The sequence below is a fragment of the Lonchura striata genome, chromosome 1 (assembly GCF_046129695.1).
Source record: "Lonchura striata isolate bLonStr1 chromosome 1, bLonStr1.mat, whole genome shotgun sequence".
Taxonomy (NCBI): domain Eukaryota; kingdom Metazoa; phylum Chordata; class Aves; order Passeriformes; family Estrildidae; genus Lonchura; species Lonchura striata.
In genome coordinates, this window is record NC_134603.1 from 39,903,406 (window position 1) to 39,927,448 (window position 24,043).

Genomic DNA, 24,043 nt, shown 5'->3' on the forward strand with positions numbered 1-24,043 from the left:
CTCTTGGTTCCCTCTACTGCTCTACTTTGTTCAGATTAATTCAACTTCACTGGGATGGAGGGAAAGCAAAATGTCAATCTAGCAAGGCTCGGGAGTATTTGACCTTGAACTTATTTCTGTTTCAAAAAATAAAATATGGAAAATTGAGACCTTACATGTAAGCTGTGCATTTAATAAAATTATTCTTTATAGTGGCATGTTTTTTCTGTAATATACATGGTAAATAATAGATCAGGAGATCTGGTTTCAATATTGGTATTATCTACCAGTATATCAGGCATTAGAAAACCCACCTCCACCCTTTACTTGACTTTTCTGAATATTTCACATTAGACTCATAAGCTCTTGATAAATTTTTAGGAGGAAATTCTATCCAGCATGCAGTAGATTTTTAAATTCTAAATCAGAAAGGGATGGCTTTATATGAGGGTACCTTTGCTATTTAATATTGTCCTTTTGGATGTTTCTTAGACTCCACCCTCCTCTTTCTGCAAACTTGTCCAGTTAGCATGTTTTCCTAATTTTGCCTTTAGGGAAATGAAGAAATCTGTTATTATTTTATTTTATTTTATTTTATTTTATTTTATTTTATTTTATTTTATTTTATTTTTTAAATGAGAACTTGTATGACACCTTTTTGATTTGTTCTCACTGTTCAGGAGAGGTGATAAGAAAAATAATATGGAACGTGTATCTGTATTTTAATAACATTGTATTCCAGCATTCTTGCAGTCACACATTAATGGGTGACATAATGCACATATCAGCTTTTTTGGGGGCCTGTGTGCCTTTAAGGTGTGAGGGCTGATTGCTGGTCTCATACCTGAACTTGCTCCCTACCCAAGGACAGGTCATACACATTTCTGTGTCAGCTTTTATGCTCTAGTCTATTTCAGTGTTTCCTGCCCCCTTAAATTGTTAAAAAGAGAGTTTCTAGACCATTGAATGGAGCTGATTCATAGTGAATTAGGGAGCAATTCAAACAGAGAGTAAGAAGCCATTTTTTACCCTTTCATTGACATTAAAGTGCACTTGTTACAAACCATTTTGAAGACTGATAAGCTTTTCTGGGAAAGGAGATATTTTCAGAAGAAGAAGGAGTTTCCAGGGACTTCAGCTAAACTTATTTGCTTTCCCTTACCCCTTAATAAAAACTAAAAATATAAAAAGAAAAATAAAATAAAAGATGCATTTAAATAACCATATTTTGAAGTGAACATAATACCAGTGATATTATGAGAAGCAGCTTTGTTGAACTTTTAAATATTTGTGTTTTTTCAACATCAATTTCTTATAGGCATAAGCCATATTTCTTTTTGGATTTATCAGTAGTTGGTTTCAAGCAGGAAATATAGGTTCAAAGTTGATGGGAGGAAGAATAAACTGGCATCTTCAAATATGTAAGACCAACCATAGAGTAGTATGGTCCCACAGAGCAGTAACTAAATTATCCTACTTGCAGGGATGCCTGTTAAGATTAATTTTTCATCAACATTGATAGTGGTGTGTTAACTAATCAGTAGAATTTATTTTGTGCAAGCCAAAGTGTGCAAGTCCCACTGTCATGTCCATGCAGTCACAGAGCGTCTCTTAGCCCTTTTCTGGAGGATTAGATTTCCTTAAGATCTGATGCTAAAACCTGTGATTGCATTACATTAGGGCTTGAAATGTTATCAGCATGGTTAGACATGATTCAGATCTCAGTGCAGGCAGAATTTTTTGCAGTTGCTGGCTCTGCTTAGTGCTTTGATAATTATTTCATCACTGTAAGGTCATTTTCTAGGGTGATATATTTTCTCAGGGTTGTCCAGTCCCATATGTATGTTCTGACAAAACCCTTAGCTTCAGTATTTATATCATTCAGTGTCTGCTCCAAAGCTGCAGGAAGCCTCTGCTGTCTCCACTCACAACTCTGTTTCTTTTCTACTCCTACATATCACATCTTTATTACTTCTAAGGCAGAGGAAACTTAAAGAGAAATAACATTTGCGATGTAATTCAATCTTACAGCTAAGGATATGTTCTCCAGTGATACTGATTTGGCACTGAATGCCTGTTTCAGAGCATCAGAGTCAGCTTAGTGATGGTTATATCCCCATTCTGGTCCAAGCCAGTTGATGGGTGTGGGCTCTGTGGGGTTTGTGAGCCCTTGGACAGCCCTTGGCCTGCTCTGTGGTCCAACTCATGCTTCAAATCCTTGGTGATGCAGAATTTCTGGCAGATTTACAGACTCCACAGGAATGTGGTGGCTCGGGCAGAGAAGGTCTAATTAGAAACTGCAATGTGACACACACAAAAATGATATTTTTGCTAAAGTGCAAATGCATTAAGAAACTCTGTCATTCATTTAATTTGTCACATTAATTTGGCAAATTGAATCTTCACAATATTCTCTAATCCTCTCACTTGATGTATGACATTAAATAATGAAAAATATAATGCCAACTACATTTTGTTGTAAACCATGAGGTTAGCATACATATCTATCTAATTCTTATTCTCTATTTTTTTCCCCATAAACCTTTGAATTATTTGGAATAACTGAAAACCCTTACAGATCAGGCTTGATTTAAAAATAAAAATCTCTTCCATCACGACCATGTTCTGTTAGTGTATGTGCCAGCGACATGATAGACCCTGTAAGGAAGTCTCTGGTCAAAATGTTGATCAGAAAGAGATTTGCTTCTGCATGCAAAAATTGTGAGTTTCCGGACGATGGAGGAATTGGCTCAGGGATGCTCATTACAAGCTTCCAGAAGGTGTCACTGTGCACCTACAATTTGAATGGGAAACTTCAACATTTAAGGATTAGTGCCAAAACACTAATCCTCCTTGTGCTATTAGGGCTCCTCTTCTCTGCGCATATGGAAATTAAATGATCGATTGGAGAACAATATTTCTCTTCTTTCATGATAGAAAAAGTAAAAATATCTCTATAGTATCACTGTCAGTCAAGAGGTACCTATCCACCCATGACCTGCAGAAGTATCTCTGATATTCTGGATCACACATAACTAATTATTACACAGGATTCTTACTTGCAAGGTAGTAAATATAGTTAAATTAAAGAAGAAATCAAAGCTTTCAAAAATTGCAAATGCAATTTTTAGGTCTTATAGAGCAGTTTGTAGTTACGTTCCAGAGCCGATTCAGATAGGAAGATTAACGGGGCAATTTGCAACCAGTGTCCCTGAACAGATCAAGGCTTCAGAGTCTTTGAGTAGTTCAAAGTGAGTCTGAAAGCTTGGTGGCACAAGGTGGCTTCACAGTAACATTCCAGCTTGACAAGATTTCTAAGGAAGACACTGTGATTTTTTGCCATTAATTTTCATCAGGTTTTGGACTTTATAAAATATGGATCAATTGGAAAATTATGCAGCCATGTTAAAAGACTGATGGGAGAAAATATAATGTACTTGTAGGACTGGTGGTGGAGAGGATGAAAGGAGAAATACACTATAATTCCTTTGAAAAAGAAGAACAAAAGAATAAAGAACAGGCAATGAGAGACTGCTGAAGAGTGAGGTTAAAGGTCAGTATCAATGAGAATGTTGCAGGATGGTGCTGCATGAAAACAAAACTCTGTATTTGACTCACTGCAAACTAGATTGAGCTGGTGACCAGGAGTATTTATCTAGCATCATAAAAAGACATATGAATGATAATGAGAGGAAAAGGAAGTAATTTGATAAGAATAATAGTGAGAAGAAGCTGTGAACATATTTTGAGAAAGGGAAGACTTCAAGTGTTATCTATCCCAGTGTACTGCTTTATCAGTGGTACCAAACAAATACTCTCTTAAAGAGGTCAGGTTATCCCTGTTATGTAGAAGGGAGTATGCTATGCCTGTGGAAATGAATAGAAAGCACTGGAGTTTCCTTGAACAATCTCTCACTAACATTTATTTCAGAGATGCCTTATGTGATTTTGCCCCTACAGGAGTATCTGCCTAGATTAGAGACTGTAATTATAGACAGTCCAAGTCACTGGCTGAATGTTGTGCTTGCCTTAGGCTTGAAGCAGCATAACAAATGCTATCAGTTTCCAGGTCTCCCTCAACAGCACAGATACTGAGTTACAAGTTAAAGACAGAGGATCTCAAGTAGACAAAGAAATAAAGAAACAAACAAAAAACTCCAAAAAACCACAACCACAACAAATGAGCCAATAAAACAACAACAAAAAACCAACTGAGAGTTACTGAGCTTTTGAGGGAGGCACTTGATGCATTCCTGTGAAACCACATTTCTCCTGTTTGATGTACAGAGAGACTGACCCACCATTCTGCAGGACGGGCTTTTCCTCTGGCCACCTCAGGGCTGTCTATTATGTTTCCCTGCACTGCACTTTGCTCTGGATCCTAAAATTGTCCTGAGAGAGGGAGAACAGCACTCCAGATGGAGAGAATTTTGCACATTCCTATTTTTGTATCCCATCTTTGTGCCTCACTGTTCAAATCAACTCACTGACAAGACTACACTTGAGGCTTGTTTCCTTCTGCTACACTACTGTTTTGAAAGATCATGTTCTCCTCCTGGGCAGAAAAAATGTTTCTTCCAACCTCCTTTCTGCAGTTAATTTCAAACATACCTCCTGACCAAACAAAGGAAATAGAAAGTGGGACTGAAATTGTCCTGTCTACAATAGCCCAACCTCTTCCTGTGTTCTGTTAACACCTATAACTTATTTCTCCTGATGATTTGGAAATATTGGTAAGAACCTGTTTAAAGTGTGCCTGTTTAGAACCCAGAGGGATAAATGAGAAAGCATAGGTTTTTTTTGTGAGTCTGAATCAATTTTATAACCAGAGCATGCCAGGTAAATCATTCAGTAAGACACTATTCTTGAACTGAAATGAAGCGCATGCATTTACCTGCACAGAATCTGTATGAACAGAATAAATGCAGTGCAATAAGAAAGACTAGTCTGTCATCAAAATCAGAATCAAACACTTCAGTGAACATTAGGCTATGCTAGCTGGAAGAAATGTCCTTGGCTTTTAAGGGCTGTGACTCACTTTGTCAGTCTTATGACTGGAAAACTATTCCATGCTGAACCATTCAGAAGATCTGGATAAAAACTGAGAAACATCCTTTAACCCTCTTACTGAGAGCCCATATTCAAATATAAATGTTATACATGTCCTGTGCATTACCATGCAGAATTCTCGGTAATGTAAATCAGTAAATGCAGCAAGAATTTGCAACAATTTGCAAATGAAAAAAGCAGGACAAGGGGTCAGAGAGGAGCAATTCAGCAGATTCTCCAGCACAGTCTGAGCACCTCTGCAAATATGAGCATGAGTTCCAAGTACCAAAAGTCACAAAGGGTGTGAGTGCCACAGCTCATCTGGGATACTAAACGACAGCATGAACAAGGAATCCCTTAAAGGAGATTTTCTTCCCCAAATACAACTGTTTCATAAGAATCTGTGTGTTTGAACAAATTGTTTTGGTAATAAAAAGAAAAGAGTATAGATTTTACAAAATGAAGCATTGCAATGCAAGTAAATGAATACTTTAAAATATTATAATCCACCTGTTTCTCATAATAAATTGTTTTACAGTTGAAGAACAAATAATTTATCCTATTTTGGTCTAAGCCTGACCCACTGTTTCTGCTCTTAACTCAATTATTCTCAAAGGAAGCAGTAAAGTAAACAGAACAGTGAGAACTGTTTTCTTCTTTATTTAGTCCTAAAGTAAATTACACAAAATGTCACAGGAAAAATCACAGCTACTTCCTGAAATTAAGCTCTGTTTACAATTGGAACAAAAAAAAATAACAAAACAAATTTGAGCCTTTCCCCCTTTTCTGTATGAGTTCCTCATCATAGACCTGACATCTCCAGGCTCCTGAAAATAATTCCATCCTTCTTGTGAGAGTAATTAAGTGCTTACTACAGTGTGTGACATTTTGTGAGACAATCAGCTGCTGCTTGGCAGGCATCACTGGGCAGCTGCTGATTTATTTTAGCCCACTCCTACCTTTAACAGTTGATATGGTATTTTAGATTGGATTTATTTTGAGATTGACACTAAATGCATAATACTGAAGGTAATTAGCCTCCTGAGCTCTTTCCAACCACATGAGGTGGTAGAATAAGTATCTGTTAGTTTAAAGATGTCAACATCTAGTTTCCTGAAGGTTTTGGAATCAGCACTAGGACAGGGAGAGGCTTTGGGAAAGGCCAAGCCTTCCGAGACATCCAGAACTGTCAGTGAACAGGCACAGGCTGCTGCAAGTCAGGTTTCACCTGCTCACAGATTCTTGCCATTTCCCAGATATTACCCTTTAGCCCATGTTTTGGATGAGTCTGATGGAAAAATAATGTTCTGCCTGTTTCACCTTTAAATTTTAATGCTTGTGAAGAAATATACAATTACTTACATTGTACATAAACAAGGTGTTTCCATCCCCTGTGTGGTCTCTAGGAGAAAAGTGATGGTTTCTCCCCTGCAATTCTTGACTTGGCATGGCTATGGCTTTGGTCTTCTCAGAAGGATGCACCTAGCTGTCAGCTAGAAACGTGGAGTTGGGCTTTGAAAGTAAGGTATTTTTGATAGGATTCTGATCTCCTTTTCCATCTCTTTTTTGACCAGTTGAATATGCTTTACGAAAAGACACATATAAATGGCAGTAAAAAACTGTCCTTATTGCACAGAAGAGGCCAGCAAATGTAGGACTGAGTAAGTATTAAAAGGCTTGAAATAAACTTTTATTTTTCTGTGAAGTCTTCAAAATTTTTGTGGAAAGAAATTACTGTGAAAAAGCATGTGTGGAAATCATTATTTTTGTGTCTTTGCACTCATGAGAAATGTATCTCAGGTAGCATGCATTGTATACTCCTTCTCTACAAGGAGAAGAAGTAAATTACTCTTCATGTTCATTGTATACACAGCAAGGAGTAATGAATTTAAACAGCAAGCAGAGATATTTAGGCTGATCCTAGCAGCAAATGTCAGATGACACTTTCAAACTCCAACACAGAACTGCCTCTGATAATCTTAGATCATAGAATGAGTTGGGTTGGAAGAGATCTTAAAAATAATCTATTTCCAACCTCCCATACCCTATGAACAGGGACACCTGCCACTAGACCAAGTTTCTTAGAGCTCCATTCAACCTGGAACACTTCCAAGGATGGGGCACCCACACCTCTCTAGGCAACCTGTTCCAGTACCTCACCACCCTCACAGTCAGAACCCTCTAGAGCCTTCTTTTCTCCAGACAGGAAAACCCCAGACTCTCTCAGCCTGTCTTTATAGGAGAGCTGTTCCAGCCCTCTGATTACCATGATACTGCACCCCACATCATTCTCCTGGTCACTGGAAGGATTTGCTAATCTGGTACTGCAGGATTCCTCTGGCATTCAGAAATCCCTGACAAATATAAGCTGAAAAAAACCCATACAGCAGTTCCTCTTTTGATTAGAAATAAGGTGTATTGGAAATAAATCAGAGTACAATGGGAATGATATGCTTGGGTGATCTCTAACACATCATGGCACTGAGGCTGAACTGCAAGTCACAGCAACACCAATTGCATTATGCTGGGATGGTGAAGCAAAGGTATGTAATTTTAATTTTGTATTTTACCAAAAGTCATTTACTTTCATCAAGTTTGAGTGTGAGAGGTATATCATGGAGCAAAGGTAAATTCCTTCTGACTCCCAGACACCCAAACTAGATGCCTTTTTAAGAAGGTCTCCGTGATCTTCCAGAGAAATGTTGCTTTTCCCAGTGTCCTTTATCTAAATTGTTAATTGTTGATGATGAAAGGATATAGTAAATTAATGTATTTGTAAACCTGAAGCTACCCATATCTCAAATGAGTTGATCTAGATTTAGGCTGAGTAGGTTATTTATTAATCAGCATGACATTTTGTTCCAATTAAAGAAGGTAATTGTAAATTAATAAAAACAATCTCTGTAGTTCAGGTCAGTCTAGGATTGTTTTGCTGAAAAATTTCCAGAACTAGTGTAACAGCACTTTGCCTTCTGGTTTTCATATTCATATTCTTTCTGACAGCAATATCTTAATCAGCCCAGGAATCTGCATTTTTCCCATTTCAAAGGTGCATATGTCAAAAGGAAGCTTTAGGACTATTTCAGTAGTAAAATATGTAAATCACTAAATTAGAAAAACACATTATTGCAAATTAGTACAAATTACCTATGAGGTCTAGAAAATTTGCACATAATTAATATGCAAGTAATCCACTCATTAATGTGTAGTACATTATTATTTTGACAACTTTTACAAAAGAATGCCCTCTGATTGCTGTCTATGCAGCTATTATTGGCTCATAGACAATGCAGAGCAATACAGCCAGCTATTCTCTGAAAAATATTTCTGGATTCAAAAAGAAAAAAAAAGAATTAATGAATTAAAAATATTATTATGCCATGTAATTACAGAACAGTTTAAAAAGAAAGACTCTTTGAAGAGCTCTTTGTTTCACAGAATAGCTGAGATTGGGAGGGAGTCTCTGCATATTGTCTAGTTCTGCCTCTTGTTCCTCAGGCTTCCCAGATCTGTGCTGAGCAGGGTTTGGAGTCCTGTGAGGACAGAGACTTCAAAACCTCTCTAGACAACATGTCCCACACCCCCACAGTAAAAGACCACAACTTTTTCTGTCTGATAGAACAATTCTTGCTTAAGCCACATTAATCTGTTCTTACTTTCATGCTAAAGATTAAAAGATAAGGTTTTAAAAGAAGTTATATTTAATGGTTTGGGCTACCGGGAGCAGACTAGTATACTATGGACACCGGGAGGAAATGTGGGAAGAACCCAAAGCCAACATGAAAGATCACTGGGAGGCTGTGCAGGGGTAGCCAGCAAGTGGTGAAAATGAGTCCCATGCACTGACAGAAGCTAAGCCAGTGGCTCACTGCATGTCCTCCAAGGCTAGGTCTGCTGAAGGCTGCCTCATTCACAGCACATTGTGCTCCTCCACTGTCCCCAGCAGGACCCATAGAGTTGAATCAAGCTCTCCTGGCCAGCTGTTCCCAGTTTATATACTGAGCATGACACCCTAAGATATAGAATGCTTCTTTGGTCAGTTTGGGTCAGCTCTCCTGGCCCTGCTCCCTCCCAATTTTTGTGCACCCACTCACCAACAGAACATGGCAAATGGAAAAGTCCTTGACTTAGGGCAAACAGTGTTTAGCAACATCTAAAACTTCACTTTGTTAGTAAAGTTAGTCTCACACTGAATCCAAAACAGCACCAGCTCTGCACCAGCTACTTGGAAGGAAATTAAGTTTATCCTAGCTGAAACCAAGACAACACTGCAGGTCTTATAAAGGTTGATTGTAAAAATGTGCAGGAGTAGTCCTTTCTTAACTAGTGAAAGCATTTCAGGGACAAGATATACTATTGTTATAAAGGATACATGTCCAGCAAACTAAATTAACCACCGGAGAACATCACAGAGAGATAATGATCTCCAGCACATCCTAGAAATAACTCTGCTTACCTTTAAAACTAAGTGCTTATGATTTTATTATCTTAGTCTATAACTATTTGGCATAATACCCACTCTTTTCCCTATCAAACAGTATACTGTATCATCAAAGAAGTTGTCAGTATGACTAGCTGCTTACAACTTGGTTGTCCTAAATGCCCCAAAATACTCCTGTACCTCTCCCAGAATTCTGTCTCCCTTTGAAACCTTGCTCCTGAATAAAACAAAGTATCAAACATGTATCAAATTTTACATCTTCTGTGTAAGAATAACTATTTTGGCATAGACAAAGAATGCTGGCTGCATCTGAATGGTGTTCAATCCCTAGCCATACAGTTTACATTCCCTGCCCATCTCAAACATAATATGTGACTTAAATTATGTTTCAGCCTGTTAAACCTGTACAAGACCTGTTCAGAAGAACAGAAGTGTGTTCTCGGTTTGTTCTCAACACCCTCTTACAATCACAGGCTTTCAGACACACAAATACTACTGTGACTAAGTATGAAAAACATACTGCAAACATACTTGGTGGGGATTATATTGACTGAAAAGGGTGAGTATATTTACTAACACCAGGACTTTTCCTACTCTTACAACGGATAAAGACAACATCTGAGGGACTGTTAAGAGTAACACAATTAATGACTGCCAGCACTCATCAGCTGAAGACACTGGAGTACTTGGATAAAAGCAGTGCAACTATTTAACTGGCATCAAAGTTTTACAAATAACAACTTCTATGATTTTTGACCTTTCTGGAATTGTTTGTGAATGGATTTATATTTTATCAATGAAGTTATGATTCAGAGCAGTTGCCAAATAATTTAGGTGAGCTATGCATGGTCATGAGTGACTTTCACATTACAAGCAGTTCATAGAATAATGCTGGACATCTCCAGGCCCAAAGGATTCCTGCAGAGCTAGATCAGCTACATCAAGAATGAAGGATGTCATACTTCCCTGAGGTTGCTCCTTCAGACAGCATGCTCTAGGCTGTTTCCATTTCTGCCTGGTCCCACACACAGAATTTAAATGGATAGGACTTGGCAAGCAGAAAAGCCATGCTGGTATAACCAGGTGTCACAGTACCTCAGCCTACAGGTTATTGTTTAAGGAGGATTCATACTTGCTCACTGCATCTCCTTGGCACGTACCTTCTCACTTAACACTATGCTTTTCTTCACCTCTCTGCTCCCTGTCTTGTGGAGGAAAGAAAGCCCTTACATGTTGCCCTGATTCTTAAGATTTTCTAAAGCCTTCTGAGTTTACATTCTGTTAGAAAACTTTCCCACACATTTTCTATAAACAACATATTGTTTTGCATTCCTTCGTGGGGGTGGAGGAAGTTGATGTACTGGTGGTTTGTCCAATGTCTTTGGAGAGGTGGCCCATTCACTCTCCAATCCACTGTCACCTTTGGAAAAGTATAAAAGTTGGAGTCAGAAAATAAACCTTCTTTTTTACCTTGCCATCGTAGTGGCTCGTGTTGTGCTTTCTCGTGTCCTATAGCGACACTTACAGGTGAGGCAAAGGTCAGCAGAAATTACAAAGGATTCTGCTTCAATCCCTAGCAAGGACAGGGCTGCCCCCTCACAGGAGGAGAGCTGGAAGCAAAGGGATCCCACATCCCACTCCCACTACTTGATCAAGGCTAACTGAACATAGAGACAAATTCAAGAAAGATCCAGATCATAAAACAGTATCACAGCAAGGTGGAAGTCAACTCCTCAGATCAGATTTACAATCAGGTCCCACAGCCATCCAGCCCACACTGACAGGTGACAGCCAAGGTCAAGCTAGGAAGTCAGCCCAGGGTGGGAGGTTCCACCACATGGCTGTCACTTGACTGGAGACCATCACTCCTCCAGGCTCAGCTCAGGGAAACAGGCTCTGTGGGTTCAACTTAAACAGAGCTGCTGGGTCTATGGGTGAGGGTAGAGGTCCCAGCTGGTCAGGTCCCAGAGGCTGGTCAGGTCCATGAACACTTTTTAAAGCCCTCAGAGCCCTCACACTGCTTTCCTATCTGCACTTCCCCAGTCTCTTGCTGTCTGTAGGTGTAGACTGTAGACTGTAGACTGGAGACTGTATGCTTGGAAACAACAATTGTGTTATAGAAGTGAAACAGAGTCTATCCAGGTGTAATCTCGACATGAACTAAACTGTTGCAGCTCTCTGGGGAGCATTCTCACCCTCTTCTGAGGAGAGGATTGCAATGAGACCATGGAACAGGACTTCAGCTAAATTTTGTCCATAGGGGAAAGAAACAGTGATATATTTGAAACCTTGCACTATCTCCCTATGCAGTGCATCATATGATGCAAGGCATCATAATGTTTCAGGCGTGTTTTATTTTGTTTACTTGCAAAAAGCTCCTTGGGAGCACACATAAATGTGTCTGTGTTAGATCTGGATTAAGAAAGTCCTTGTATCTTTGTGTTGATAGTGGTAAAAAGCAGTTTATTCACTTTTGCTTTTTAACACTTTTATAAATCAAGATGCAAACATGCCAGAGAGAAAGGCTTTTTAAGCAATGCAAATGGAGATAGAAAAAAGCAACTCATTGACTTAATTTAAATGTCATGAAGAGAATTTAAAAGGCCTTTAAGCTCTGCCTGCCACTTTTCAAAAACATTTATCTTGTAATTCAGTTTCTCTTTGAAAGAATATTCAATAATAAATAAACCTAATTCAAGTGTTCCATTAAAATATTTAGGTTTGTTGTTGTTGAGTTTTTTGCTTTGTTTTTGTTTTTAATTGAAAAGTTTATTTGATATTTTGGCTTTTTTACTCTTTGGCATGTTGAATTAGATGCCAGCTTGCTCTCAGAAGCAGCTAGCAGTCACATTGAGAAGTATCAAATCTGAAATCTCATATAAAGTAGAAGGGAACATGGGAATTAATGAGGATTGTGGAATCAGTTTGATCAAGGACCCTGTCAGTCACACAAATTACAGGTCTAAGAACATAATCTCTCTATATCAACTATTGTCACATATAGAAACATTTTACCAAAAGAATCTGAACTTTCTGTACATTTCAATGTCACCAGGAGTTATTAAAAAAAAAAAGTTTTAATGTGGAAAGTGTAAGTGACAAACTGGTCTTGAACCTTACAAACCTGACGTTATTTTCCTAAATACCACTAGGAAATAATGTAAACCCTCTGTGCAGTTGTTTTCTATCAGTAAAAGAGAAAGGCATTTCCCACCCATGTGAAGTAAAGCCTGCAGTTCATTTTAGTTCCCTGCCCTTAGGGCTGTACACACAGGTAAGTTTTTGAACTTCCTATCACTAACACAATCCTTGTAGACTCATTAGCTACCAGTAACATTGCTTACATTACATATGTGGAAGGATCATTTGCTGATATGGTTTATGAAGTTTTGGAGACATGTTGCCCCAGAGAATGTAGCCTCATACCTGAGCTTCCACATCACAGCAATTTCAACTCAGCTGAGCATCTCCTGGGCAGTCCCTGCAGGCTGTCTCTGCTACCAGGGATGAGAGCCACACCAGTAGAGCTGCAGCATTTAGAAACAAAAGCACTAAACAAAGTAAATGGAACAGATACCAAGTTCTGGTAGCAATGCTGTTAAAGGAATTGTGGACAGTAGCTGGCTCTGATCATTCCAGTGGCATTTATATCCCTTTACAGATAAATCCTTTGCAGAATAGAGAAATAATAAGTTATCCTCTGCAAGGTCGCTGACTCAGTCCTGTGCACCATGTTCTCAAGAGACTCAGCAACAAACCACAAATTCAGGCGACATCCACAAAAGCAATCAGCAAGCTGAAGGGAACAATTCACCTGCAGTGAATTAAAGGATGGCTAAATGAGAAATGACTGGGGACATGAGTTATGAAGAACTCAGTATCTGGATTTCAGAAACCATGACTGTCAATGGTTAACTTCAGGAGCCATTTGGCCTATGACAAAACCCTTTTTCCTTCAAGAGGGTCAAGAAGTCCCCAGGCTCATGTGCCAAATGGACAGAAAACAGGACAGAATGACATGAAATTCTGAACAGAGTGTACTTTGTTCATTATCAGAAACAGTTTTCTGATATCAGCAAACAAGGCTGAGCATTTTCTCTCAGCAAAAGAAATGAAAGTAATTTAGGATTTCTGATAAGTGCATTCCTATAACTCAAATGAAATGGTCTCTTAGAAATGGTTATACTTTGGCTAAGGAAGTGGAATGGAGAGATCTATTCTAGTTTTAAATTGAATATTTGTAAGGAAGATGTGGAATTGGGAATGGCTTCTTCCCCTGTTTTCACTTTCACCAACCCTGCCAACAAACTCAACTGGATGCCTTAGTCCCTCTCTGTGCTGGCTTTAAGTCTGAAAAAAGACAACCTTTGTGGTTCCAGGAGTGCAGGACTTTGCTATCACATTTCTTCCCCTATCATGCACAACAGTGCACCCCAAAACTTTAATAAGATACAGTTTTTTGCATTTGTCTCTCTTCCTGTGCTGCATAAGAGCATGCATAAATAAATAATATCAGTTCATCCCTCAGGCAGCTTTCAGACTTTTGACAAAATCTAGAAGATACATGATTGTTGTTTTTAATTAAGGAATACTCTATAGGTTTACTAAAGAGGATTTACTGTAACTCCCTAGTAGACATTGGTATTATGCAGTTTGATTTCTTTGGCATATCATCTTTTGTCAACTACCAATAAAAATAATCTGACAGTATCAGTAAAAACTGCAGAACTCTTCAGTGCCTAAACACCATAAAGCAACATATTTTCCCTCACACTTTTAAAAATAGATTAGCTTCACAAAATATGAATAATTTTTGTTAGATGGATATGTTTGTTATATTATTTGAAAGCAGACAGTGGGAAGGCGGATCACCATCTCCTTTGTCATTGTGGTTGCAACATGCTGAGGAACAGAGGACAGGGGATGAGGCTCAGGAAAATGTAAACTGCATGAATAGTGATGTCTTGGTGATAAACAGCCTATGGCTGTTATTCATGACATTTATATTTTCTTTCTCCTCTTTTCCAGATACACCATTTTACCCCCTCCTACAGGACATTTGTATAACTAACCCTGAAATTTTTTTCTTACCTTGAAAATCCTCTGTGCAGCTTTAATATCTGTTTCATCTTCATTTTGGAGGTTCTCCTTTGCCTGACAGTTGTCTGCATGGTAGCTGTGAGTCCTGAAGTAGAGCACAACTTGCCTCCACATCAAGAAATAAAAAGGCTAATCCTGAATCAAATTGTACAATGACCTTTCTTGGAAAAGCACCACTTATATTTAATGATGAAATTAAACCAAATCCCAGGCATTGGGCTGAATGACAACATGAAGATTGCTTGTCCTTCCACTGATGGACTAATGTCCAGGCCTCTCACAGCTTGCCAGTTCTTCCTGCAGCCTCCGCAGTTCTGGAGACAAACAGGATTATCTGCCCTCAGATATCTGCAGTGTCTCATCCCTTCAGCATGTGCCAGCTTAGAGATTAGATTTACAACTTTGTAGGTTTTAGTAAATTGCAAAGGAGAAAGACAAGCACAGAGTGGTTCAACATGCAAGAGAATCAAGCTGTAACAACCATGAAACACTTTTTATCACCTCAGAGTGAATGTATTTCATTTACATTTTGAAAGAAGAAGGAATTCAGCACACAGTTACACTCTGCAGGCAGCACCAAATGGAGAAGTCTGTCTTAGGTCAGTGGTACCTGCCAATCACATGTTTTTCCTCATTGGCTGAACAGATGGCCTGCTGCTAATCCTTACAGTGCCAGTGAAAACAGCACATGAGCTGCAGCCGTGTCTCAGGATAGAGACACACTAAATATAAGGACTATAGCTCCAGGTAGATCATTAATAGGTTATTTCTCCCAGCTGTATAGAGGGCATCCAGGTTTTTGCCAACATTCACTTGTTATTGTTTACATCTTTTTTTCAAGCTAAAAAATATGTCTAACCCAACAATTTTTTTTCCACCAAGAGTCTAAAATTTTGACAATTCAGCATTGTAGATACAAGGTAGATATAACACATCTGCCTACATAGCATTTCTTGTGAGAAGAGCTACCTTGGTCACATTTCTATTCTCTTTTCAGAGAAATCCAGTAAATGCTAAGGAGAAAAATTAAGAATAATGAGGCTTGACAAGGTAAATTGCACTAGAAGTCATTGTACAGTAAACTCTGTTACAGCATAAGCTCGAGTAATAAGTTGACTTTGTCAGAGTTGCTGCTGACAATTAGGAAAACAACTTTTTTTTTTTTTTTTTTCTGTCCTCTAGCCAGGCTTACCATCAGCAGTACTGGGTAGTTCAGCATTTCCTTTTTTCTCCAAAAAGCTACTGTTCTGACTTTACCTTTTTCTGAGAGGATGAAGGAGAAGAGCACTCCTTCTACACTTCCAGGTATATAGACCTTGCACAGACAAAACCTGTTGTCACAGAGCAAGAGTTGAAAGAAGGAGATGCTGTAGGCTCAAAGTGGCTAGAGACTCTTCAGCTTTCAACAGAGAATGGAATATACATGAGACAGAGACATGTGTCCCTACTCCCTAAAGTAATACTATTTTAACTCCAGATGCATTATTTGTCAAGGCTACAAACAGTACTGCACTGGCCTTTCTGTTCCTGTTTTTGCATAGCACTTCACTTCCAATTTTCTGGCATTACAGCATTGTTCCATTATACTAGGGGGAAAAAATAGAAGATGCATTTATTACAATAACATGTTAGTTTATATTTCTGCCAAAAAAGACCACTCCTATTGCATATAAGTGACGTGTGCTTCCTTCACTGAGCTCGTAAAACCTATTTTCAAAGGTGGAACAACCAGAAGGTTGCCTGTTATAACATATGCACAACTGTGGCATATTAGCTTTGCCAGATCCTTTGGGCCAGAATCTGATTAATTTAAAAGAAAAATGATCCAAGTGATCCATGATCTATCAAATGACCTATGACCTAAAAGTCAGATAAGTCTATATAGGCTGCAGGAAGCAGGTGTTACTTGTTAAAAAGGATACTCACAAAATAATGTTTTTCCACCATGACACACAAAATAAAATGAAGATAAAAAAAGAGGAGAAAACAAGGCTGTAAAAATCCAGCCTTACAGCTTGCTGGCTGTAAAAAAACCCAGGAAGCAGTAAAAATCCAGTTCACAATGGGACAATCTTGCCAATTCCTTAGGACAAACATCTAATGAAGTACTCCACATCTCACATTGAAAAAACACTTCTGTTTCCATGCAAGGAGGCCTCTTCAGTGAGGCCCCTTCAACCCTCCACAATTAGACAGGGAAAAAAAATTTACTTGATCATTTTGTGAATTAGAGAAGTGTGCTCACTTTCCTAACCTTCTAAGCATGTTTTGCTTTGATAAAATTTCAAAGCATTTTCTTCTACACATGGTAAATACTTGTGCAGATATGCAGGAGCCAGGTGATGTACAGAATGCTGAAAGGTTAAGTGGCAGGTGTGCACAACACTTCTGTAATTTGGAAAATAAGTGACAGACGATACATTGCTCTTATTACAAGAAAGAAAGGAGAAGAGAGAAAACAGTCTCACAATCCAGCTGTCTGTAGTTTTAGTGTGAGGATGACTCATCTGCATTAATTTTCTAGTATTAAACTACTGAGCATTCTTATTCTTTGTGATCCAGGAAATTGATGACTTTTATTCCTGCATGCTGATGTGTTTTTCACTTTTCACTCTGTTTCACACATCAATAAAGTTATCTAAACATAGCAATTTCAAATGAAGCTGCATTGCCAGAAGTTAATGGACAAGCAGTGATGTGACCAAAAATAGCTAAATGAGAATTGTTTTGCACACCTGACTCCTAAAGGATAGATGCTTGCCAAAATATAGACACACGACACTTTTACAGTCATTACCTTCAGCAAGATCCAGAGTATCAACCAGCATAAATAAGGCACCATGGGATGCTCCAAGCTGATGACACAGGATGGGTTTGTACTGGTTGCTGAGAATTGCCTTTTGCTGTCATAGTGGTGACAGGCACACAAGACAGGCTCCTGTAAAATTTGTACAGTTCTTTCCTTTCTCAAAGCTTTCCCTTGCAATGCAATGAAGTTCCTTCACACAAAGAGTGCCTGATGGGACTCACACTGGTGAAAATTTTCAGATGTGCCCAAGTATTTGAAAATGGAGGATAAGAGCACATCTTGGTAGCTTACTCACCACCCTCTGACAAGGTGGTCCACAATTCCTCTGTGCATTTGTCAAAGGAGTAACACTGTCACCAGCAAAGTTTCCACTACACTATTGTGTAGTATATGTATAATTGTATATGACACTATTGTATATGTCCTTTCTCAAACACTTCTGAGTGTGCTGAACAGAATAGACTCTAATCAGATGTTTTTTGCACTCTGTTGAAGACTCTTCTGTAGTATGAAACCTGCTAATTTCTTCCTACCCTCTTCTGTATGAGTCTCATTCAAGAGAATGTGCAAAACAATTCTCATTTATGAATCAATGCCTGCACTCTCCCTCTTAACCTAGGAGAGCTGGATGGAGTTCCACACCTTACACACCTTGTCTGTACGCATGAAGAACCCTGCAGAGGTGTGAGACATGACAGAGCTGCAGTAACTTTGTGTTAATATTTTGCCTTTATTCCATTGCATGGCATAGAAGAGCATGTAAATTAAATATATCTCAATGCAGGTATAGTCAGGAACAATTAATTGTTTGCAATCTTTAACTTGGCACATTGGGTTCACTACTTTGATTCCTCTGCTAGATATTCTATTACGTTGCCTCGTACAGATGTCATGCTTACCCTCATAGTTCCTTAAATACCTCCTAGAATCTGTAAAAAAAAAAAAAAAAAGTAACCACTATTACAATTATTTCTCCTCTCTTTGCATTTCTGCTTTGCATTCTGCATAGATGCATACTTTCAACCATGCCTTACTCCAAGGTTACAGAAATGTTACAGGGAAATATTTTTTACTGTAGCCTCTAAACAGCCTGGGACATGAAAAGTAAAGCCAGAGTATGAAATTTATGAAGTCAAATGCTAAATCACACCTTTTGAAACTTCTTTTCTACAGACAAATGACTATGTTGCTGTAGTATCAAAATTTTGACTTCAAATAGCAATCCATCTTATTTTAGCCAGACTCCAGGCTGAATGGATGTTGATAAACTCTTGCAGGTGGTGGAATTCAGCAAAAAATAGTCTGCTATTAAAAAAAAGGCCACTGATTACCTGATGCATATTCTGAACAAGAGATCACATTGGGCACCAAACTGAAGCCATGAATTATTATTTTCTGCTTACAGTAAGGTACTGAAACAATATTGGAAGCAGGAACTAGAAGTGAGAGAACCATGATCCTGTGCATGCCTGTACTCAGGTTCAGACAATGTACTGTAGTACTCTTGGGTTGAGCCAGAAGTGTGCTAAAGGGCTGGGAGAAATATGCTGGGCAAAGAAGATCACAGCATTTTGATTATTTCCTTGAAATAAGTGATCTCTGGCAGAAGAAATGGCTTTGCATGTTCTAAACAAGAATTCAGGATATTACCCTGCTAGACATAGAGGCACATGGTGAGGAGCAACTCTGTCTGTGTCTTAAAACTGCTAGCTGGAAATGCGCATTAAGAGGTGCTGATCCAGCTTTCAAGGGTTTACTTAAACTATTGAACTGAGCTTGGAAGGGTGAAGATGGGAAGAATACCATACTTGGCCTAGGTAAGAGAATGCACAGTCATCAGTGTTTTCAGTGCTAGGACAGTTTGGGGTTTGGACAGAAGCATCATTGTGGACAATGAGGAAGTTTCATGGAAGCAGAGCCTGATGTGCTGACTGCTTTAGGATCACTGTGCAGGCCTCTGAAGCCTTGTGGTTTAACCCCAGCTGGCAAACAGGCACCACACTGCTGCTCGCTCACTTTCTCCCATGGAATGGAGAGAAATGGAAGAGTAAAAGTGAGAAAACTTGTTGTTTGAGGTAAAGACAGTTTAATAGGGAAAGCAAAAGCTACTCATGCAAGCAAAGCAAAACAAGGGATTAATTCACCATTTCCCTTTGGCACGCAGGTGCTCAGCCATCGCCAGGAAAGTCAGGCTCCATCATGCATAACAGGTTCTTGGGAAGACAAATAGCATAATTCCAAATATCTCCCCTTATTTCATTTTCTCCCTCCAGCTCTATATGCTGAGCATGATGCCATATGGTGTGGGATCATCCCCTTGGTCAGTTGGGGTCACCTGTCCTGGCTGTGTCTTGTCCAGACTCTTTGTGCACCCCCAGCCTTCTCACTGGTGGGATGGAGGGAGGAGCAGAAGAAGCCTTGGTGCTGTGCAAGCCCCGCACAGCAGTAATGAAAACATCCCTGTTTTCAGCACAAATCAAAACATAGCCTCGTGCTAGTCACTATAAAGAAAACTAATTCAATCCCAGTCAAAACCAGCACAAGCCCTCATTTAGCAAGTTGCATTTCAAAAGTTTCAAGCCTTGTTCTGTTTATCTTGCAAGACCTTTGGCTTCTGTTTCTTTATAAAATGGGCAGAGCCATCATTGGTAATGTGATTTGAAACGACTGTGGAAAAGGTAAATATTTATTCCAGAGGCCCGATGCTAGACACAAAAGGAGTGGCAAGTGAGACATGCCATAAACAGGCAGAGCAGACGCAGGAAATACTGAATGCCACAGGACTGAAGTTACAAACACTCTTTTAAAAGACGAACTGGTTAAAATAAGGCCAAATTCTAATTCTCATCTAGGAAGTGAAAATCAGATTCAAATAAACTTTCAAAGAAACAGATTTTTCAAAATTGTCTGGAGATTTCTATGCTACAGATTGGGAGCTGTGCCAGCATTTCTAAACACTGTGAGGTAGCAATGTGCAAGAACACAAAATTTTTAGATTGAACCTCCAAATCCCACACGTTTGGTAATCCATGGAATCACATTCATGGATGTATTTATTACAGACTAAATGACACAGAGTGTGCACAGGGCTTAGGGAGCTTTCTTCTGATGAAGCACAAAGACATGCAAATGTTACTTGGACTGTACCTGGGATTTACACTTCTGCTATGAAGAAACCAACCAGGTTTTTTTGTGGTATGAAGGAAGACCCATTCTAAAAGAAAAATTCTATAATTCTATGAAGGAAGTATAAATCAGTGGCACAGTGACAACTGTCCTGGAGTTAAAAACTCCTCCACCTGTTGAGATACTGGCCAGGCATAATTTAAAGAACAGTGTATCCTCTAAATGGAAAATATAGAGACCCTAGAAAAATTAAGTTAGAAGTAGACCAGCTCTAAGGGAGCTCTGCATTGGCTGCCTTGATCTGCTCACACAGAAAAACCCTGATTATTTTTGTTTTCTCCTTATATGTTAGCAGAAATTCTTTTCGGGATAATTTCTGACGAGGAGTGGTACGTCTGTGCGCTTCAGCACGGTATGACTGGAAAATCTCACTCAGCAAATGAATGCACGGAGATTTTTTTTCTTAGAAACGTAAAAACTTCAAGCCCATAGCTTCTGAAACACTTGGGCCTTTAGTGTCGAGTTTCCTTCCCAGCCAGCCTTGTGCTGTCCCTGTGGAAAAGCGGAGCCATTTCTGCGAGCAGCACAGGCGGGCACCTGTGGGCACACGCTTTGTCTGCCCAGATCTACGGGATCAGATCTCCTGTGTAAAATCATACACGTACACACAGGACTTGCCTGTGGGTCAGGGCAACCCCAGACACAAACACGGGCTGGGCAGAGGATGGATTGAGAGCAGCTCTGAGGAGAAGACTTGAGGGTGTTGGCCGACAAGAAGCTCGCCATGACCTGGCAATGTACCCTCAGCCCGGAATGCCAGCCCTTTCCTGGGCTGCATCCATGGCAGGGGCGTTGGAATCAGATGATCTTGAAGGTCCCTTCCAACCCAAACCATCCTACGTCTCTATGACACGTGAAGGTATCTACAAACGTGAATGTTTATGCGCCCTAAATAGGTTTCCGCAGCCCGACGGCTGGCTGCGCGCAGGCGCGGAGTGTCCCTCGCCGGCCGCCGTCGCGCTCACGTGAGCGGCGTCACATGACGGCGGCAGCGCGCGGCGGGCGGTGCTGGCCGGGCCGCCCGCGGCTCCCCTCGCTCTTCCTCCCTCCATCGCTGCCTCTGCTTCCTTCCCTCAGCCCTGCGCGGCCTCCGCCGCCGGCACGTCCCTGCGGTGAGTGCGAGCTGCCCCGGGCCCTGCCGCCTCACGGCTCCGGCGGGGGCTCTGTGGGCCCCGAGCGATGCAGGGAACGGCAGGGCCGTGCCTGGTCTGCCCCAGGCGCCTCTCTGCTTCTGCCGCTTAACTGCGGCTCCTGAAACCGCTGGTACCGACTCTGCCCTCGGGTGGTGTTTAAATGGCTCTGGGTGGGTCAGAGCCTGCGAACCTTCAGTGGTCATTGAAGGACGTAGTGGTGCCCCCTGTGTGACCATAGAAGTGGTTTCAGAGGGAGGGCATTTGTCCTCCTCCGTTTGCTCAGGATAGTTCCTAATTTTGGCTTGCTTCTGTTAGAACTGCGTTTTCATTCAGTCATAAAAGCAGGGTGTGCTTGCGAGGAGTTGGCCTGAATGTGCCAGATTGTTCTTGCTTGGTCTGTAAGGGGGCCAGAACAGTCCAGAAACAGGCTATGTGGAGAGGCTGGGTACAGTTCAGGTTGTAAGGAATTCTAGCTCTAGCTGGATCTGGAGTCTCTGGCAACACACTTCTTGTTTTGGCATCAAAGTCAGGTGGAGATTTAAACCATAAAGGAATGGGAAAGAAGTGGTGAAGGTCACTATCTGTGGTAATGTGCTATATCCTGATAAAGAGCTTCTGTTCATATTTATTTTCCAGTTTGCTTCCTGTACATTAATGATCTTCATTTTCTTGTTAAGTCTGTGTAGCATGGTTTTCATTTATATACTTATGGGTTTTTTTTCCTCCCTGAAGTTGTAGTTTGCATGTTTCTAATGTCTAAATATTCTTGGACCTGAAGTAAATCAGTCCTAATATGTTGGGTGGGGAGGATATGCACTGAATTTTAACTCTGGAAAGAAGACAGGTTCTCTTATCTGTAGGGCTACTTGGATGATGCAGAAGAGTCACCTCAATTCAAGTAACTTAATTTCATTAAGGATTCACAAGACTGGGAGTTTTTTAGTAATGGTCTGTGTCTTATTTTTAGCTTATTATTGGCTACAGATGAGTGTATAGGTATGGCTTATTTTTGTTTCCAATAAGCCACCTTTTAAATACTTCATGAAACTTGGATTTTTTCAGAAACTAACTAGTACAGTGTTAAGGAATGGGAAACCTGGAAACAGATTTTTCTTTTAATTTCTTTAATATATTGGACATATACTCTGCTGTTTAATAAGAGGTCTCAAATCTGATTTGCATTTCTAGGTACATTTTAATTATCAGTCAAGATGGATATCCGAGGGGCTGTAGATGCTGCTGTCCCAACAAACATCATTGCTGCCAAAGCTGCTGAAGTTCGGGCAAACAAAGTAAACTGGCAGTCATATCTCCAGTAAGTAAAAAATTTCCACATGCTTTTTCTCTTCTAAGTGTTAGACTTCTTGAGATTTTAGGCTACAGTGGTGCATTATGTTGCAGTGAAGTGTTTTGTCTGCATGGAAGTAGTTGGAAAAAGTCTACATTAAATGGAAGTGGCTGTGGAAAATTTCCTTGTGACTTATTACCAGAAGGGGAACTCTACTTGTGTCAACTGAATGCTGTAATACCAAACAGTACAGGTTTGCACAAATGTGTGGTAAAACTGTTTTGTTTTTTTTTTCCTGATAATTCAAACACCAGTCTCAATTTCAGCCTTAGGGAATGACTGCTGAATTAAGAAGAGTTTACAGTAATAATTGTCTTATGTGTAGGTATGGTATGTCTCTTCCTGAAGGGCTTTTTGTGGGAATACAAATTGTACTAGCAAAACTGGAGTGGTAATCCAGGAGAAGAAGCTGTACCTTAAGTAAAGGAACATGAATTCTGGAGGACAACTTAAGCAAGTAAATCAGGGAATAGGCTGAAACAAATACTTCAGTCTGGGGAGAGCTGTGCTGTGGTTCCAGGCAAGTTTAGTGTTTCCTTTTGCATGGATGTGATGGCACTAGAAGAAGCAAGAGAAGTACTGTCCTGAGAGGATGTAGAGACAAGCCTGAGGAAAAGTTTTGTGGGTGAGGTAGGAAATGGGGAGAAGAAACTTGTACTCTGAAGTGAAATGAAACATTCTTGCAGCCTGTTCCTTGTGACAGGTAGGTATAAGAAACATTGACAAAGTGTAAATTACTATTTATAACAGCAAATTACTTTATAGTTAATTGCTTTGTAACTAAAGTGGCAGAAATCTTCATGATTGTAGAGGTACAAACCATACTGATGATGCTTTCTGATTATCAACGTTATAACATTATAACATTATCAACCAAGTCATAAAAAATAGGGTTTTTTTCTGATTGGTGTGGTACATATTTATATATCATATATTATATAACCTTGCAAAACTGTACTCGTGAGCTGAGAAATGCTAACCTGGTGGAATCTTACTAA

General features: G+C 39.7%; 2 protein-coding genes across 2 annotated transcripts in view; one reads left to right on the forward strand and one right to left on the reverse strand.

Annotated features, from left to right (window-relative positions):
• Positions 1 to 14,683, reverse strand: part of RGS20 (regulator of G protein signaling 20) — a 38,186-nt gene extending 23,503 nt beyond the window's left edge. The window contains exon 1 of the mRNA XM_077783612.1: positions 14,561 to 14,683. Within this exon, the coding sequence (XP_077639738.1) occupies positions 14,561 to 14,683 (123 nt within the window). The remainder of the gene's footprint in view (positions 1 to 14,560) is intronic.
• Positions 14,684 to 21,563: 6,880 nt separating this feature from the next.
• ATP6V1H (ATPase H+ transporting V1 subunit H) overlaps positions 21,564 to 24,043 on the forward strand; it is a 47,680-nt gene continuing 45,200 nt past the window's right edge. Inside the window, exons 1-2 of the mRNA XM_021555697.3 lie at positions 21,564 to 21,676; positions 22,886 to 23,012. Coding sequence (XP_021411372.1) covers positions 22,909 to 23,012 — 104 coding nt within the window. The 5' untranslated portion in view covers positions 21,564 to 21,676; positions 22,886 to 22,908. The remainder of the gene's footprint in view (positions 21,677 to 22,885; positions 23,013 to 24,043) is intronic.